The following is a 19,458-nucleotide window of genomic DNA, read 5'->3' as shown; positions in this document are numbered from 1 at the left end:
ATAATCTATTAGCTAAATTATTTACTATTGATGCTTCATTTCTATTTCACATAACAGAGATCACTTAGCATTTTGGAGAATATATTTTATACTTCAGTTCTAGAATATGACTGGAGTTATACATAATAATGTAAAAATAACAAAAATGTAGCTGTCTTCTAAAATCAATATTGTAGTCATCATTTTTACTTACTATTAAATTTAAAGATTAGTTTTAAAATTAAGGTGTATTATGCCATGACATATTGAAAAATTAATGGGAATGTGTCCTTTAAAAAGCAAACCAGAATGTAATGATAGCAATTGTATTGTTTCACATTTCAGCTGTAAATCAAATTTTTAAAATGTTAATTGCCAAAAGAATTTGGTCATCTTTTCAAAATACATAGCCACATTACAATGTCACATTTTTGAACCCTTTTCCATCCCCTATTTCTCCTACTATTTGTTATTGTATTTTTATATTTTATACTATAAATTAATAAAAAAGGAGAGAGACAATTTAGTGAACTTTTAAAAATACATAGCCACATCATTATGTGTAGCAGGGCGGGATTTTCCTATAGGCTAACTAGACTTCAGCCTAGGGCCTCAAGATCAAGAGGGGCCTACATTCAAATTGTTAGCAAACTTAAAATTACACTATTCTAAAAACAGTGAACACTAAAACACTGAACCGAAAATAAGGAGAAATTCTACGCGTATGACTAATAAACATAAAAATGTATTGGTTAAGATCGTTCCAGCGCCGTGGCAGTTGGAGAGCCCGCCCACATTCCCGGCACCGGCAGTCGGGCGAGAGGCGCGGCTGCTCCCAGTAGCCGCCCTGTCGACGTGGAGCCCAGCAGCGGCCAGGCAGGTGAGGGCGAGGGGGCCGAGCCAGGCAGCTGAGCGCAGCAGGGGAGGCGGCTGGCCTCGCTGCCTTTGCCGCAGAGCAGAGCCGCCCTCCGTCGGGAAGCCAGCTATATATATTGATATATATTGATATATATCACAGTAATGATGTATTTTATTGTCTCTCATGTAATTTACAAACTTAAAAATGGGAGGTGAAAGGGCCTCATAAGTGGAATAGCCTAGGGCCTCTTTTCATCTAAATCCGGCACTGTGTGTATGTGATGTTTAATTGCTGCATTTCTGCAATAACATCTAACTTAAATTCTGCATTTGACCAGGAACAGAGAAACTGGATTTTCAAAAATTCAACACCTATAATCTCTTGCTATGTGTGACTAATAGATGTTCAAAACATTTTTAGCATCCTCTTGCCCTCAATTAGGAGAGTTAACTATACCACCAAGTATCAATTATTCCAGGAGGTTTTGGTCTTGATTTGAAAGGTTCTCAGTCTATTGGAAGATCAATTTAAAGGAAGGTGTGAAATCTCACTCCCCATTATCTAATTCTAATAAATACTGGCCCAGAATCTATAATTTACTTTTCCCATCCTCATTCCCTCTCCGAATAAGCTTCAAAAGAAATCCAAATTTCTGAGGAGATTCTAAGGATGCACAGGGTTTGCTGAGACTAGATTGTATTGATTGTAACAGCCAAAGGCAGTATAAAATACTTTCCTCCCTTATGCAGACAAACACAGGTGAACTTCAAAAGGCCGTAGTTGTTTTATGCATTAAAACTTTATTTAATTTATTCATTCATCTCATCCATTCGTTCTATTCTGCTTTTCTTTACAGCAGACTTTGACAATTCCAGAATGCTAAGGAAGGCCTGACCTGCTTAGTACCTGATCGGAGACCATCAAGAAATCTTGAAATGTCCTGTAGCTTAAATGAGTTTTGTTTTTTTTTTAAAAAAAAACCCACCACCCCGAAGAGAAGTAATAACAAACCACTTCCTCTTAAGTGCTTTCTATTTCTCTTTACCTGCTTTTTTGCTCAATTGGAACAATGAAGGTCCCTAGGGAAAGAACACATTTGTGTTGCCAAAGGTCTGAGCTAATTGTTTAGAAATTAGTTTTAAAATTAGGCTGAAGAGGCCATGAGGCTCCAGAGTGAAGGGTGCACAATGGCAAGTATATGGTTGGATTCCAGCTATTTACACTAAATGGATCAAGGCAGCCTTAAAACATTTTTAATTGCCATTTCAAAGGTTAAATCTTTCAAAGCCACTTATTCAAGCAACTTGCCATGGAGAGTATTCATATCATTTAATTTATATGTGATAATTATATATTTGAGTTTCACTTCCTCACCTCAAGACTCCCTAAACTATTCAGTTGGCAGACAAAATGGAAAATTAAATTATCTCTGGATTAAACATACACATATTCACTGCCAAATTCCAGTGACAAATCTCACAAATATGGTAGTTCAGTAAATGTTTTACTGGTATGTGGCTTACTTTTATTTCTTCCTTTCATGCACTGGAGTGAAAGTACAAAGTCCATTTGTGACTCATTTAGGGAAAAAACCCCTGCATCTGATGTAGGTCAAAACTGGAATGTGATGATACAAACTCATTTCCTCCTTGTTCAAATTTAAATTGTATTTTACTTGCTCATGCAATAATCTGTGAAGCTACTCTACAACTAATCTTTACAATATGGGTCTTCAAATTAATGTATTTCTTTGGTTTTTAACAAAAAAAATCCTGTTACTTTAAATGAACACTATTGCTTTGAGTAAGAATTAGTTTTAATTATGAATAACCCATTTTATGGCTTATAAAAATGCACAAGGCAATCTATACAAAACTAAAAGCATAGAACAAAACCAAAACATAAATACAGTATAACAGAAAAAAAGTTTTTTAAAAATCCCTCTCAAATAACTGAATGACCTTACAGCTGATCAGCTCTGAAGCTTGCTTTCCTACACTATATTGCCAAAATTCGCTCACAACTGATTCTGATTATGTGGATGGGTGAGCGGATACTTTTGGCAATATAGTGTATGCACACCCAACATAGCACATATGACCAGAGGTAAATTAATACAAATTATGGTAAGTGCTTAAAAAAAATTAAACTCTCAAACTAACATCTAAATTATGTCATAATAAATACTCATGAAAATAATTAACCATCAGTGCCAAAACTATCTGCTCCATAAGGATGATTTTATTAACAATGCATTACACACCATTCTGAAAGAAATCTGTATGAACTTGAACTAAATGGCATTTTAAAAAACTAAATAAGTAGTTTAATGGTTTTAATCCTGTTCATGTATGCATTATTTAAATACTAAAGTAACATGCTTCATGAACTGAATATTGTATTTTATACAAATATTGTGGGAAAATACCACAACTGTTTTGCACATTTTACATTGTATTGTACAGATAATAACTCTCATTATCATGAAATCTTATGATGTATATTCCTGGGCATGGAAGTGGAAATTTGTGATATGCTACTTTATTTAGACTGGTTTGTTCTCCTGATTGCTCTATGTGATATTTGTATTATATTTTGTATTGTTTTACTTGTGGTAAATCAACCAGAATTGTTTTATGAGGTAATGGCTATATAAATTGAAAGCATCTCTATTAAAACAATAAAAATGCAAAAATTCTGTATTCAAAGTAAGATATTTCAAAATTAAAAGAGTTCTTACACAGTGGTTATTTTGAATTCAACAAGTATATAAAATAGGAAGTGTGTCTCCAAACCAGTTCAGGTCAATAGAAATAATTGTTAAATATACAGTAAATATTTATAGCATCAGCTATGAATTTAGTATCCCGTATTTCCAGAAATTCGTAGTGTTCATTTACTGATAAAGGAAAAGCAAAAAGATTGTGCTAATGTTAGATTACGTAAGGAAAAATAGAGATAAATGCTGATGTAATTAACTAATACAAATTAAAAACATAGCACATTTTCTTTTCAAAGATCTTTCATAGTATTATTCACTTTTGGTATTGATTACCACTGCATCAATTCTTGTAATCTAGTTAGTGCATTAGCACTAAGTAAATAGTATTGATTTAGGTACATGTATAATGGACTTATGCGTTCTTTGTATTTTGCCTGTTTGCTTTGTGTTATGGCAAAGGCAACAAATGGCAAAAAAGACAACCCAGGGCAAAAAAAAATGTATTCGCTACTGAAAACAGTAGAAAACACCTCCTGATCAAGTCAGGCTTGGCTTTAACAATTGCTTATATCAATAATGTTTTGGAAATATTTAATTAATACTTTAGGCATTCCCCCCAATACCATATTTTCTCTACCAATCCTTGCCTTAGCAGAAATCATGCCAGCATGAATTTCTCCACCCTACTAAAAATCCATATCTTTCCTTTCTCAGTAATTGCCAGTTGATTGACTTTCCTCTTAAGGTAAGGGATGACAAGGTCTTTGTCAGTGTTAGAATAAAGGCAAAATAATATTTATTTATTTAAAAGGTATTCATGACTTTTAATATCAACATGTGACTTTTAACATAGGCACCACAAATCTAGTTTGAATCTGACTCATTCATGGCCTGGAAGAAAGATGAAGCGGCATTATTGGACCCAACAGTAAAAAAGAGGCTGTCAGAACATATTTACAGTATAGTTTAGGAGTAATGGAGATATGGCGTAAGAGGAATGGTCATAATTTTAGAGGTGAACATATCAGTCCTGCATTCAATGAATGCTTACGATGTAATGGATTTCCTTCCCAGGTTTGAAATGCCATGTTCTCCATGGCACAAGCCATGGCAGAGCTCAAAACTGGAAACTATAAAATGCTTGATTAAGCTACAAAGTTATGGCACAGAGGATTCGATTGATTAGTTGTAATGTCTAAATCAATTTAATCTTGCAATCACTGGATATGCTATCACCCCAGAAACCAGCTGTGTGTATTCATATTAATTAATATGTGAATTGCCAAAATTCAAATAATATATCATACAAAAATAGAACAAAGCAAAAAATATTTTAGCAGGTGATACACTGTTTCTAGAACAAAGTCTGTATGGCTGCTAATTATTTCTTAGTTAAATGTAGATAATATTCATTATTTAAAAGGATTAGCTATGTTAGAGAAATAAAGACAAATAAGCAGTGTGATTAAATGAGAATTAAACTGTCCTAATTTACACAAAATATATAAAGTATTCTAGTATGGGGTAGGATGGGTAGGACCTTGGCAACTTTAAGAGCTGTGGACTTCAACTCCCAGAGTTCCTCAGCCAGTCTAAGTCATGAGGCTAGAAACCAGGAGACTGTGAATTCTAGTCCTGCATTAGGCAAAAAGCCAGCTGAGCAACCTTGGGTCACTTATTTTCTCTCACATTAGGAAGGAGACAATGGCAAATACTGCTGAAAAACTTTGCCAAGAAAACTGTGGGGCCAATAATACTGCAGGGCCAGGCAGTTTCCCAAGAATTTGACAAGACTGCATGGAAGGGGGGAAAATAGGATGGAGTAAAGTAAATCCAAGACCACAGCATAAGATGAGGGAAAATGTGACCCTTGAAAAACATGGCCAATAGTGAGGGATGTTTGGAGTTGTTCAGAGCCATTCAAATGTGCTTACAAGTCCTCTCTTATCAACACAATTGATTTGAACTGTGATTTGAACTCACATTTATTTATTAAATGTATATGCCACCTATTTCGCCATAAGGAATTCTAGGCAGTTTACAATCATTAAGCATGATAATACTCATTAATTATCAATCTACCAATTCATCAACTCATCTTGATCAGGTTATGATTACATCTTCAGGAAAGCACAATATTCCAGGTAAAGATAAAATAGACTAATGAAATCAGTGAACTTTTAATAACATGATATTGCCACTTAGAGCTGGTTCAATTTATATTTGAAAGCAAAACCAAAACTGGTTTTGTGCATTTTAGATTTATTTTTGCATTATGATGGGTAAGTAATAATAATGGGATATAACACTTAGCACTTAGACTTATTGCTTCACAGTGCTTTACAGCCCTCTCTAAGCAGTTTACACAGTCAGCATATTGCCCCCAACAATCTGGGTCGTCATTTTACTAACCTTGGAAGGATGGAAGGCTGAGTCAACCTTGAGCCTGGTGAGATTTGAACTGCCAAATTGTAGGCAGCAGGCAAGCAGCAGAAGTAGGCTGCAGTACTGCACTCTAACCACTGTGTCACCGTGGCACATATCCATTGATTTAGTGTACAATTTTATATATAAGAGCTGTAGTGACTCAGATGTCATAGTGAAAACCAAAACATCTATGGGGAGGCAGTTAAGTCATTGCTGCTAGGTGGGAGAAGGAGCAAGGAATTGCGAGAGTGGCTGGGAAACTGTCATGGAACATTGAAAATGAAAATCATATGATAAGCAGCCAGTAGCACTGAAGCAGCCATAGCTTTCCCAAATGTCATTATCTTGGGAGACATGGGTACCAGATTTTAGACATATTCTGCAAATTAGTCCATTTGAAGGTTCTTAGTTCAAAAATTGTTGACCTATAACACAGTTTCTCCGAATTAAAAGGTCATAATGATGAGGGTTTTAGTAATATATGGATACTATCCTAGAAATGTTACTTTTTACTTTGTGTTGAACAAACTGGTCTAAACTTTACTGCCAGGCTGCAAAAATACCATCGGAAGGATTTAAAAGCATTGAGCTTTAAGCTGCTTCCTTCTAGAGACCCAAAAATGCTATTAAACTTAGACACACTGCTATTTCCTCTACAGAAGAAATAAGCCGAATAGAAACTTTGTTTACTTGTTTCCTATGTCTATTCAAATTTGACCCAATGCATTTTCAGGATTAAAAGTAGGCATTAATGCAGTAGGCAGTGTTATATATTCCAGAAAGTAACTGAAATTGAACTGGGAGAAAAATGTAGAATAACCCTCCAACCCTGTATTTTATGAATTTGTAATGTGTAAGTTTTTAAGCCCGAGAATCTGTTTAAAACAAGTGATATGAACTGTCTAGACATATGACGAGAAAACCTGCTATGAGAAGATGAGAAAAGCCTATACTTGTAAAATCTATTTGTGTTATTTTGTCTTTATTTTATTACATGTTGCTATACCCAAAGGACAAAAGATCAATAAAGCTCTTTTGGTTTCCTGATGGAAGGTTGAAATTACTTCTTCCCATTATAAAATAAGCATAACTCAATTTATTTCATCTATCATCTTAATAAATAAATATCACTGTATGTTTATTTCACTGTCATTTCACTCTCCTATATTTTTTTCTCTTCCCTTTATTTGCACTTCCACAATGAGCTTGTTTTGATAGCAGAATAAAACAATGCAAAGAGGTAACAAATAAAAATTATGAAAAACTGAGCAGTTCTTGCTGTTTTGAGGGAGGGGAAAGCAAAATGTATTCTCATTCCAAAAGTAGAAGTCTGATTATCCAATTGCTTCTACTTTAAGTGGACTATGCTGAATCAAACTGAAAGAACGACCATCCTTTAATAAGTCATGCTGTATTTCAGTTTCTGCATCATTAAAGTGGCAACACCCCCAATCCACAGAGAATTGATTCAAAACCTTCCAAGATTGTTTGCCAACCATCTTTTAATTTCAGGGAAACTATTGTAAGGCCACTTTTCTCTTCCCCCTAAACTCTTTGGGACTTTTATTCCCATGAAAATAAAATTTAAATTGACAAAATGACATAATCCTTGAATTGTTTCCTTTTTATTCAGCCGTATGATACCACCTCTCTGTCCACTGCACTGGTTACCAGTTGGCTTTTGGATATAAAGTCAAGCTGCTAGTTATCAACTTCATAGCACACAATTTGGCTAGTTGAGGCAGGACAGGTTTTGCTCATCTTATAATATTGGGCACAGCAAGTACATTTAGATTTTTTTTATTAAACAATGCCATCTATCAGAACATCTGTTCAGTTTCCACACAGATGATGTTCTGAAAGTCACTGAAAATCAGGCTATTTTCCAATGGCCAAGTGGTTGTTGAGCTGCTGTTAACTTTTTTGTGTTTTTTATTCATAGTTTGTACTCTGGATCCATGAACATTATCCATGATTGTATTGTTCCAGAGTTATTGGAAATAGGATAGGTCTCTAAGCAAACAAACAAACATTTTGGATGACTTGCAGTAGAAATTTTGGAAATTTCTGATTGCTATATTCACCTTTAACTGAAAGATTATGCAGGGACAGAATCACTGTGTGGTGTTAGGCTTTATTAAACCTGAATAGAGTTGTCTATTTTGATTTCCTACTGTTAAGCAGGGTTTAGGGTTTATACTATATATAATACAAGCTCTAATTTCTGAATGCATTCTCCAATTACTTTTATATCCAACACTTATAACAACTGTTTTATGTGAAGATAAATCACAATTGGCAGTAACTAGCATTAATAGTGACACTGAAGTACATTAAGACATCCTGGATGAAAGCCAAAATATAATCCAAGATAATAGCTACTACTCATTATTAAAATCAGCAGTGTCACATATTCAATACTGGAACATTCAGTGGGAATTAGACAGTGTTAGATAATTATCATCCTATAATACAAGGCTTACTTACCTTGTTCAGACAGTATTTATTGTTCTTCTTATAGAGATGCTGCAGACATTTCATGTTTTGTTTGTCTACAATCTTGCCAAAGAATTCATTGATGGTTTTGATAGAAACTGCACAGACAGCAGATTTAGGAGTTGGGATTGAAGAGTCTGGTTTACTTTGGGCAAAAGCACCAAATAAAATATCATCGTTCATATTAAGGCCCATTTGCTGGGCTAAGGTTGCACCTGGCTTACCAATATATGCAGCCTGTAAAATATTAAATACCTCATTTGACCTCTTCGCTGACCTCTTCTTACGTTTTTCAGTGTAAATGCATTCAAGGGGCATTTCCACATATGAATGCAACTCAGAATCAACAGAGCAAAACCGTATAATCCTTGTATGAAAAGCTTGGGAGTCAAGAGATTCTCTTTGAACGGTAAGGAAGTACACAAAATGGTCCTTTTCAAATGCATGAACATACTTGATGGGATATGAATCCCTGAATTCTGGAAGAATATCAATGTAAGAGTAAGCTGTGAGGAACTCAAATCCATCCAGTGTTTCTTTTAATCTTCGAACAGATATTGAATGAAGCAAATGGTCCTGCTGGGGTGAATTACTTATAGTATTGCCAACATAGAAATATACAAATCTTTCTTTTTCTGCCACCAAAATTTTGGTTCCTAAGGGGCTTACGACACAGTCGGGACACTCATCTGATTCCTCATCCATCAGTTTGGAATACATGCAGTGTACTCTACTTCCAATGTCAGCAGGATTATCAGGATAAATGACATGGCGCTGACAGGTTCCTTTGGCCACACTACCGCAGCTGATAAGGTGATGATCGTAGTATGTTTCAAAGAGTAGAGCCATGTTAATGTTATCTTTCCAAATATCAGATTGATTTCCTTTAGGCTTACATTCATCACATGGAGCACAACTTGGATTCTCCAGAACAGGACCAGTCTTGTATTCATAGACATTGTGAAGAGTTTCATTTAAGACATAGATTTTATTGACTGCACCTACATACAGGTGCTGTCTGTAGAGAATAATATTTTGTATTGGGGTTTCCGCAATGAAATATGGAAGTTGGTATTGGATGCTCAAATTCATCTCTGGCTTTGAACCTGCTTCTTTACATTTGCCATTGCTCTTCTGTACCAAGGTAGACAGGAATAATATAATCCCAAAGGGAGAAGTAGCAAAAAGGTTCATAACTGCAGATTTATCCTGTCAAAAGACATTTTAAGAAAGATTTATTATCATGTGACTAATCAACAGAACTGTTCGTCTAAGCTATATTATTTATTCAAACCATTTATACCATAAATTCAATGTAAAAAGCTTCTAGAACAGCTTACATAATACAAAATCAAATACTGCCCTCAGGCCCAAAATGATAGAGGCTAAAATGAAAGAAATGGATTTAGGGAAAGTAAAAGCAAAGAAGGTACCTTAGGTTCAAATAATCGTTTTATCATTTCTAAAATAGGTAATTATAACAGAAATGGTCTGCTCAATAGTCTCTATGTAAGACCATCACTTCTAGAAAAATATGCGTTTCCCAAGATGTAGAATTAATGATAGTAGGGCTAGGGCAAAAAACAACAACAATAATTCATTCTGAAACAGTAAGTCAACATTCCAGTTATTCCTGCTATAATTTTAAATATTTTATGAGAACACTGTTTACAAAAATTAACTATTTTTGAAAATCATAATGAGCTGAAGTCAAGATCAACTATATAGGTTTGCTAGAGAAATTTAATCAGTCACTTCTGCCTAGTTCTTTCTGCCAGCAACAGCAATTAATAAGGTATGCAAAACTCTCTAAAAAGTGCTTCATAATGTACTTGAGATAACATAAAACACTTCTCTTCAAATCATTAAAGCAGTACATAACTACTTTATAGCCACATGGGGAGACAGCTAGAAGCAGCTTATGAAAGTAACTATGCAAGTCTGAGAAAATGCATGACTGGTTTAATTCTTTAAAAAGAGAGGCTTTGTACATGTTCCCAATACATTGCAATATACCTCTTTGAAAAGATGTATATAACAGAACATGGAATCTCTTGTTCCATGTTCCTAGTTGTGTCCTAGTTATGTCCTATGTTATGTTATAACTAGGACACCATCATCATCACAAGGCCAGCATTTCTTGTTTCAGATTCAAACTTGTTAGGAAAAAAGCTAAGAATCTTGACTGAAATATTGTTAGATTAATTAGATTAATTGGAAAATGCCATTACTTGGTAATCTACTTCCAACAGTCACAGGGAATTTGAAAGCCCTCTTGTTTTATCTCAATAAAATGAAATTCAGAACAACTCACAAAATAAATGATTTCTCACGATTTCCTTTTCAGCTTTAAACGAACCAGTGTTAATAATACAATTAGCATTTACTTTATGAATATATAAACATCTAATTAATTTATATATTTTTATTTAAATACTTTATTCATTATACATTTCCTTAACAGCACTATAATATGAATTATTACATTTAAGATTAATAAAACAGAATATATTAATCACTAAACATTGGCAGACAGACACTCTTTTTTATATATTGCATTGAATATTGTATTGATTTGATTCAAATCCTATGACATTTTAAGTATATTCAGGAATATTGTTATTCCATTTCCTGAGTAATGTGTTTTTTATATGTTTTGTTTGGTTTATTTTCTCAAGATTAGTTCACTTTTTAAAATGCTTACAGCTATAAGTCACTGTATAGGATAAGCATTTAGCTATACAGACAGGCAGAATTAGAACTGTCTAAGAGGCTGATGAAAAGTCTAATCTAGCACATTTCTTCATTTTTATTCATTTTGATGTGGTTTTCAAAGTCAAAAGACTTGTGAGTAGGGTGATATTTTAAACCTCCGACATGAATAATAAATGAATTGTGGTTGAAGCAGTGGGATATTCATCAGTTTTCAACATTATACTACAAGTTAAACCAAAACATTGTTCTATTGATACTTAGACACAGTTGCTAATCTAAATTTAGTTTCTTTAGAGGGAAACAATTATGCCTCCTGAAAGGACAACCATATGCTGTTTACAGGATTTTGTGCAAAGTATTATTTAGTTATTAATAAATAGTATTGTTACTGGTACAGAAAGATGAATAGCATTGTTACCAATCGTTCAGAAAAACAAATTTAAAAGCATCTTTGATAGTATAGAAAAATGAAACCAAGCTTCAACAACTTTCTTTCTAAAGTAATATTCTTTTTATTATGCTTTATTTAATTTGCTTAAAGTTACAGCAGCTTGCATATAAACTGTATGTTTCCCAGCAATACATTTATCTATTTATCTCAAAATTCACCTGAGCTTTTACGAGAATTCCCTATTCTCTATTACTATTTTGAAAAAGTTCTGCAAAGAGCAGTAATGGGAAGGTTTCACATTCAACTTGCACAGCTATTTATTTGGATCCAGACAGTTTTTAAAACAAATACATATTTTTGAATTTGATAAATTGGGAGCAAATAGCAAAAAATATTTGATATATGGAGGCTGTTATGTCCCCAGAACATTTAACTCCATTAAATATTGAATTTCCTTCCTCTATTTATTTGCATAGACAAGAGGATTGGCAAAAACAATATTTGCTTGGTTTTTATTTCTTCACAATTTCTCAAATCAGGATAATATTATATGGAGAGAAAAAAGGAGGCAAAAAACTTTCTATCACAAAAAACTTTCTAAGTATGTATCACTTCAGGATAGAAAGGGATCCAAAAGACAAGGCTCTCCTCAAGGTTCTTCACAGGGAGTGGAGAGGAGAGGAGCCAATAGTGCAAAGCAGAGCAAGACCCCCATCAAGCACAGTCGGACAGTTGCATTCATGGAAGGATTGAAACAAATTATTGTTCTGGAGGCTACAACATTTGAGACTCTCTTCTCAACTCTTCATACCATGAATTCATATATTTTTACAATTCCTATTTTACAGGCTTAGTGGAATTTGCACAGCAGAAATTTTGTAAATTCAATACTGCAGGATTATCACATATCACAATACAGCCTGTAAGGTATAAAGCCAAGAATAACAGGATTAGGTGGTCATCAGTGAGACATTTTGTAGCAGTTTTACCAAAAGCCCAACTGTCAACACAACACAGCTATTGCAAATTTTTTTAAATCTCTTTTTACTAGGTACATTAAATTTCTTCTAACAAATTTCTTCTAAATTTCTTCTTCGGGCCATCTTTGTATATATCCATCATTGGCTAAAATAATTTTTATCAGTCTTTGGAAAGTACTCGTAAACCTTCATAAGCACAACATTTGATCCTTCAATTTAGAAAAGCATTTGAGATAACCTCAATATGAATAGTTTTCTTTAAATTCATGAGATGAAGCATATTTCCATTTGGCGTTTCACTTAAGAAGCTAAACAATACCAATGTTGTTTGTGTAGATATGTTTCTAGTTTGGATTCAACATAAAGGTTACTATATTGAACTCAAAGAGAATGACAGAATTTGTGGCTAGACAACAAAAAGACCACTAAAATGCAAAAGGCAGCAAATGTGTTCTAGGGAGCATGATGTCAGAGCATTCATCCACATGTATAAATGGGCTAGCCTCCACAAGCATAGTCAGCAATGATGTGCCATGTTGGAGGTGCAAAAAATAAGTAATGCACACTGGTGTTAGAATGTAACTGATACTTTATGTGACCTAATATTCCTTACTGTAAGTGTAAGATTAGTTTCATGTGTTAACATTATTTCCTGCTGACCGACCATTTTGTGCATCTCATAATTCAATTCCTTTTTTAAAAATAATTTAAAAGAATATTTCAAAGGTATTCAGATCATCGTAAGTTTTAAATATAAAATAACTACCATATTCTGTTGAAAACTAACAGAGACATTAGGTTGTAATCCTGCTTGGAATTTCATGGAAATGAACTTTTGCCATATCCTTATCTTTCTCTTTTAGAATTACAAAGACTTTTATCTAAAATCATACAGAAGTGTGCATTATTAAAGCATCTCAAGTAAATCTTGCTAAATCTTTTCTGAGAAAACATGTTTTCCTAATCACCTAACAGATAAATATTTCCAGAAATCAGAACTGTGTTTTATGGTCAGGCTACAAATTAAATTAAAAATATCTCTTTTAATGCTATTAGTAAATGACAAATATTAATGCAACTTGAACAGAACTAACAAAAAGTCATAGGCTTTTCCAGAAGACATAGCCCTTTGTTTTCCTGCAATATAGAACATATGAAATATTTGCACTATATTTATTGTAGTCTAAAAGTAAAGAGAAAAATTAAAACCAAGTTAATACATATTTAAATGTTCACCAATATTTACATGCAGGTTCCATTAATCAATACTATTCTGCATATAGCAGCTTTCCATAAACCAAATTATTGGTAAATTATTTAACCAGGTCAAAACCAATTATTGTAGTATGCTTTTAATTACATGCATACAAAAGTAGTAATTTATCTTCTATTCTGAAGAAAATATATTATTTTACTCATTTTATGTTAACCTAGAGTAAGTAAACTGTAGTGTAAGTAGATAATACTTTTGCTTTGTTACCTACTGCATTGCTTGAAATCCCTAAGAATAAAGCAAGCTTTTCAACCTGTGCTAGTCTAGATTTATTTCTTTTCTTATGATAGTAATGGTGCTGGACTAAAATGGCACAATAGGTCTTTATTATTACTAATATAATAAGCCTTCAAGAGTTTTCACTGATGTTCTATGGGGAAAAAGCAGAACAATAACACTATTTTGTTTCAAAAGACTGAGAAGAAGGAATACCAGCCAACCTTTACTGAAGAGGTACAGAAATACTATTGAGTAAAGGTTGAAGGTTTCAGATCATAATAAGGAAGTTAAATATTCTGAAAATATTGGAAGGAGGCCTAGAAAAAGGAATTCACTCAAGAATGCAGAACAGGGAAAAGAAAACCAGACAATAGAATGTGTATCATTATATTGGTTTGAACTGAGTTGGGCTTTATGAAATCTTCACTAAAGCTTTTATTCTTTCTGCTCTCCCCAGCCCCCCTCCCCTTGTATAAAAAGACACACATAGCAACATTTAGCACCAAAAGCAAAAAAAATAAAAAGGAAAATAGACACTACAGACAGAAATAAATATTTAGATTCACATTTTATTGTGTGACTGTATTTAATGTTTGCTGAGGAGGAGGGGGGAATAGGACAAATAACAACATACATTCCATGATGTCATCATGATAATGATGAAACTTTAATCAGGTGTCAAGATATAGACAATATAACTACCTAATATTCGTGAGTAATTAAGTCATGATGCATAATTATTGTCATGTTGATCTCATTGTGATTTGCAATGGTGCCAATAAATATACTCATTTGGTTTTTTATTCTCTCTGAATAATAAATGAAGTAATAGAAACAGGTGTACATTAACGCAACAAAATAAATTCACCTGTTCATATAGTCTGACAGAAATTCTTGTAAAATAAATCAATGAAAGAAAAGTAAAGATTTGATTAGACTTTTTAATTAATACTTATTTTGATGCAGAGCGCAGTGTTTTGCTTTCCACTGTCATCTTCAATTATTCAAAATTATGGATTCACTCTGTGTAAAATTCATTTGTATCTCTCTGCGTTCCTGTCTCTGTCCCCATCTCTCTCTTAAAATCATAAAGTGATTAAAGTCCACTCACATTTTTACACTTATTGCATGGAATAGTTTCATATTTAGAATGCAAGCTTACTCTACAGAATTGGCACTGTTTTCATTTCACCCACTTAAGATTGGTGAGAGACAGTATCACTTTCTTATCCTTTGCAACTGAAGATCTGTAAAACAGGCAAAGTTGGAGTAACTACCCACAGAGGAAACCTATTTTTAGCAGTCTAGAAACCTAAAGTATTTAGCAGTCTTTTCTTCTTTTGCAGACTTATCTAAAAAGAATAAGTATGTTTCCCCCTCCATTTTGTGGCTCTTTGAAGACAGAATCCTCCCTTTTCCTGACATTCAACTGTTTTTCTTCTGCTTCATAAAACAGTGAAGCAAAACATTTTGTTACTTGAAATAAAACCTCTTCTGCTGCAGACAATTCAATTGCACCTTCATTTCATCATGCCATCTCCCTTCTCCGGTTGTAGATTCTATAAATCTATATACTTACAGTAGATTTCCATGATCCAGCAGGTTCTATTCATATATCAGCACTTAACAGACATAGCTTTTTTCTTTTTAATTACAACACAGAAAACCAAACATAGTTACAAAACATAAATTAAATTATGCAGATGTGTACATGTTGTAACATAGGCAGAGGTGGAGAAAATCAGAGCTACATCTATTGAGACAAAACCATACCAAGAGAAATGAGACTCTATAGATATTTTTATTAATTAATTCTTTCCTCAAATTTCTACATCGCCTATCTTACCTGTATGACTCAGATACATCATAGGTGAATGGCTAAGTTACCCCTACTCATAACCTGTACCCTGAATGTGTATCCCAACCACAAAATGTTTTCAGGTTTTCATGAAATTACTTCCAGGAATACTTTAACCTCTTAATTACTTAGGAAACAGTCCTTAATTTTAGAAATTCTCCCACTTCCTCTCTTAAAAAGCTAAAAATATCTTTAAAGTCATCTGTGTTTGTTCTAACACTATTTTCAGTAAATAATTAAAACAAAATCTGATATTTTAATGAATACTTTTCTTCATTGCAGATTTTGATGTTTAGTATACTTCATACTTGCATCTGAAGTATGTATTCATTTTAAAATTATAGATATTAAAATACAAGGCTGTTTAAGGACGTGAAAGAAAAAACTTCTCAATGCATGGAAGTGCAAACAGTACTTTTCTTCAAAGTACTAAAGAAACCAGATCTTTTGCAAAGTTGCATAGCTGTTTTCCTAAGAAAGCAAAAGATGTAGAATTTAAATGATTCAAAGAAAAAAGTTTCATTTGCTCTGCCATGCACTTGAAGTATTTTAAGAGCTACCTGATAGCAATTAATTTTCTCCAGACATGATTTACAGTAGCAGCATTTTATTTTATCATCTTTCTTTTTTAAAATGGAGGTAAATTAAAGACAGAATTAAGTCACATTCCTTTCATGAATGGACAGGCATATGCATGTTTGCTGAAGATTCAATAACCTCTATATCAGGTGAGGTAGGGCGGAAACATATTCTGCTATTTGTTATCAGATACTAACAGAATTTTTGTTAATCTATTGTTAGGACAAGTTACAAGGCAAAGAGGAATACATAGAATGAAGTGAATTTTCTCTTGATAATTAGCAAAATAATATACAGTATGTTCAGAAAGTATTCAGACTCCCTTCACTTTTGTCAATTTTATTATGCTGCAGCCTGATTTGACAATTGAAATTATCTCCCCCCCCACCCCGTCATTATTGTAAACTCAATACCCACAGTGACTAAATAAAAACAGACTTTTAGAAATGTCTGTAAATTTATTAAAAAGAAAAAACTGAAATATCCCATTGGCATAAGCATTCAAAACCTTTGCAAACAACACCTGAAATTTACCTCAGATGTCTCCCATTTCCCTTGATTGTTGCCGGCATATCTCTACACCTTGATTGGAGTCCACCTGTGGTAAATTAAATTGATTGGACATGATTTGGAAAAGCACAACCTCTCTATAGAAGGTCTCACAACTGACAAAGCATACTGTAGCAGAGCAAAAACCATGAGGTCAAAGGAACTGCCTGCACAGCTCAGAGACAGGATTATTGCAAGGCGCAGATCTGGGGAAAGCTACAATAAAATGTCTGCTGAACTGAAGGTTTGTAAGAGCACAGTGGCCTCCATAATTCTCAAATGGAAAAAATTTGGCACAATCAGGACTGTTCTAAGAGCTGGTCCCCTGATCAAAATGAGCATTGGAAGTTAGTAAGAGAAGTGACCAAGAACCCGATTGTCACACAGAGATCCTGTGTGGAGATGGAACAGAGTTTCAGAAGGACAACCATCATGGCAATCCTTCATTGATCTGGGCTTCATGGCAGAGTGGCTAGACTGGAGCCTCTGCTCAATGCAAAACACATGAAAGCTTACCTGGGTTTTCAAAAAAGCACCCGAAGGACTCTCAAATTGTGAGGAACAAGATTCTCTGGTCTGATGAAACCAAGATTGAACTGTTTGGCCTCAATTCTAAATGTTATGTCTGGAGAAAACTGGCACTGCTCATTGCCTGCCCAATATCATCCCTACAGTGAAACATGGTGATGACAGCATCATGCTGTGGGGGCGTTTTTCAGCAGCAAGGCCTGGGAAACTGGCCAGGGTTGAGGGAAAGCTGAATGAAGCAAGGTACAGGGATATCTTCAACAAAAACCTGTTCCACAGTGCTCAGGACCTCAGACTCAGCCAAAGGTTAATTTTCCATCAAGAGAACAATAATCCTAAGCACACAGCCAAGACAATACAGGAGTGTCTTAGAGACAACACTTTGAATGTTGTCAGCCAGAGCCCAGACTTGAACTCTATTGAACATCTCTGGAGGGACCTGAAAATGGCTGTCAACTGACGGTCACTATCCAACCTGACTGAGCTTGAGAGGATTTGCAAGGAAGAAAATCCCCTAATCCAGGTGTGCAAAGCTCGTCAAGTCATACCAGACTCCAGGCTATAATTGCTGCCAAAGGTGCTTCAACAAAGTACTGAGTGAAGAGTCTGAATACTTATACCAATGTGATATTTCAGATTTTTTCTTTTTAATAAATTGATAGAAATTTCTAAAATTCTGTTTTCACTTTAATCATTATGGGGTACTAAGTGTAGATTAATGAGAAAAATGAATTTCAACAATTGTAGAATCAGGCTGCAGCATAAGAAAATTAATGAAAGTGAAGGGGTCTGAATGCTTTCTAAATACACTGTATATGAATATTAATATGCAGTTATACATACAGGAACCAGAAGCCAGGAAGATCTGGTATTTAACACAATGAAATCACTAAAATTTCAAGTATTAAATAGCCTGTAATATTTGTATAGTGATTGTAAAGTTTAGTTTATAATTGTATTTTGATACGGTTTTCTCTACAGTAGCTCTTCACAGTTTTTAAAAAAATGAGTGTCAAGGACAGAAAATTGTAAGCTCTATACCAAGAAACTGAAGAAGAGTTGTATTAAGATACAAAGTGCAGGGTCATTGAATATGATACTTGTTTGACAAATATGATTTGTGCAGTTTCAGTGTGAACAGTGGGACAAGATGTGCTAGTCAGTGAAGTTTACATTCTAAATAATACTGAATAAGGTGGGTCAATGATTTGACTCAATGTTAAGCATGTTAAAGCCATTTCCTTTATGGTCAGACATGTCCCTTCAAGAATAATCAGATTAATGATTCACAATAGACAAAATTGTATTCAAACCATCTAATTTAGCAGAATAGCATCTAAACCTGTATTGTTTACATTTAGTTCCAATACAACAGGAATGTCAACTCAAGGCCCACAGGCAGGGCTGGCCTGGAAATATCAAAGGACCAGCCAGTGGTTCCTCTGGCGGCTAAATCAGGCTTCATGCAGCCCTCCCCCCGCTCCGCACCTCATTTTCACCCTCCATGGCTTCCTGCAGCACTCTGCCAGCTGAAAATGGGCCAAAAACAGGCCTGAAAACAGCTTATAGAGTGCTGCAGGAAGCCATGGAGGGTGAAAATGAGGTGCGTGGGCGCTGTGTGTAGACCCCCCATGCCCAATTCTGGCCGGCTGGTGCTGCAGGAGGCGTCCGGCCGACCCCCCTATAATGCTGATTCAGTCCTTGAAGAAATCCAGTTTGACGCACTATCCACAAGACCCAAAATATATTGTGATAGATAAAAAGGAGGATGAGGATACAGAATCTTAAAATGAACCTATTAACATTCAAAGTATTGAACATGTTGTTGATAGCTTAGGTCTGGATTAACTTTGGGTATCATGTTTTTCCAAAAGAACTCCTTG

The 19,458-nt window shown here is 34.4% G+C and overlaps 1 protein-coding gene across 3 annotated transcripts in view; it reads right to left on the bottom strand.

Annotated features, from left to right (window-relative positions):
• MET (MET proto-oncogene, receptor tyrosine kinase) overlaps positions 1-19,458 on the bottom strand; it is a 112,800-nt gene that overhangs the window by 74,409 nt on the left and 18,933 nt on the right. For 2 of the 3 annotated variants that reach the window (XM_032221554.1, XM_032221552.1), the window contains exon 2: positions 8,475-9,692. In XM_032221554.1, coding sequence (XP_032077445.1) covers positions 8,475-9,677 — 1,203 coding nt within the window. In that variant the 5' untranslated portion in view covers positions 9,678-9,692. Of the gene's footprint in view, positions 1-8,474; positions 9,693-17,032; positions 17,097-19,458 lie in introns of all 3 variants that reach the window. The other variant, XM_032221553.1, reaches the window with a different exon arrangement.

Source organism: Thamnophis elegans, chromosome 7 (assembly GCF_009769535.1).
Source record: "Thamnophis elegans isolate rThaEle1 chromosome 7, rThaEle1.pri, whole genome shotgun sequence".
Taxonomy (NCBI): Eukaryota; Metazoa; Chordata; class Lepidosauria; order Squamata; family Colubridae; genus Thamnophis; species Thamnophis elegans.
This window is presented reverse-complemented; position numbering and strand designations above follow the sequence as displayed.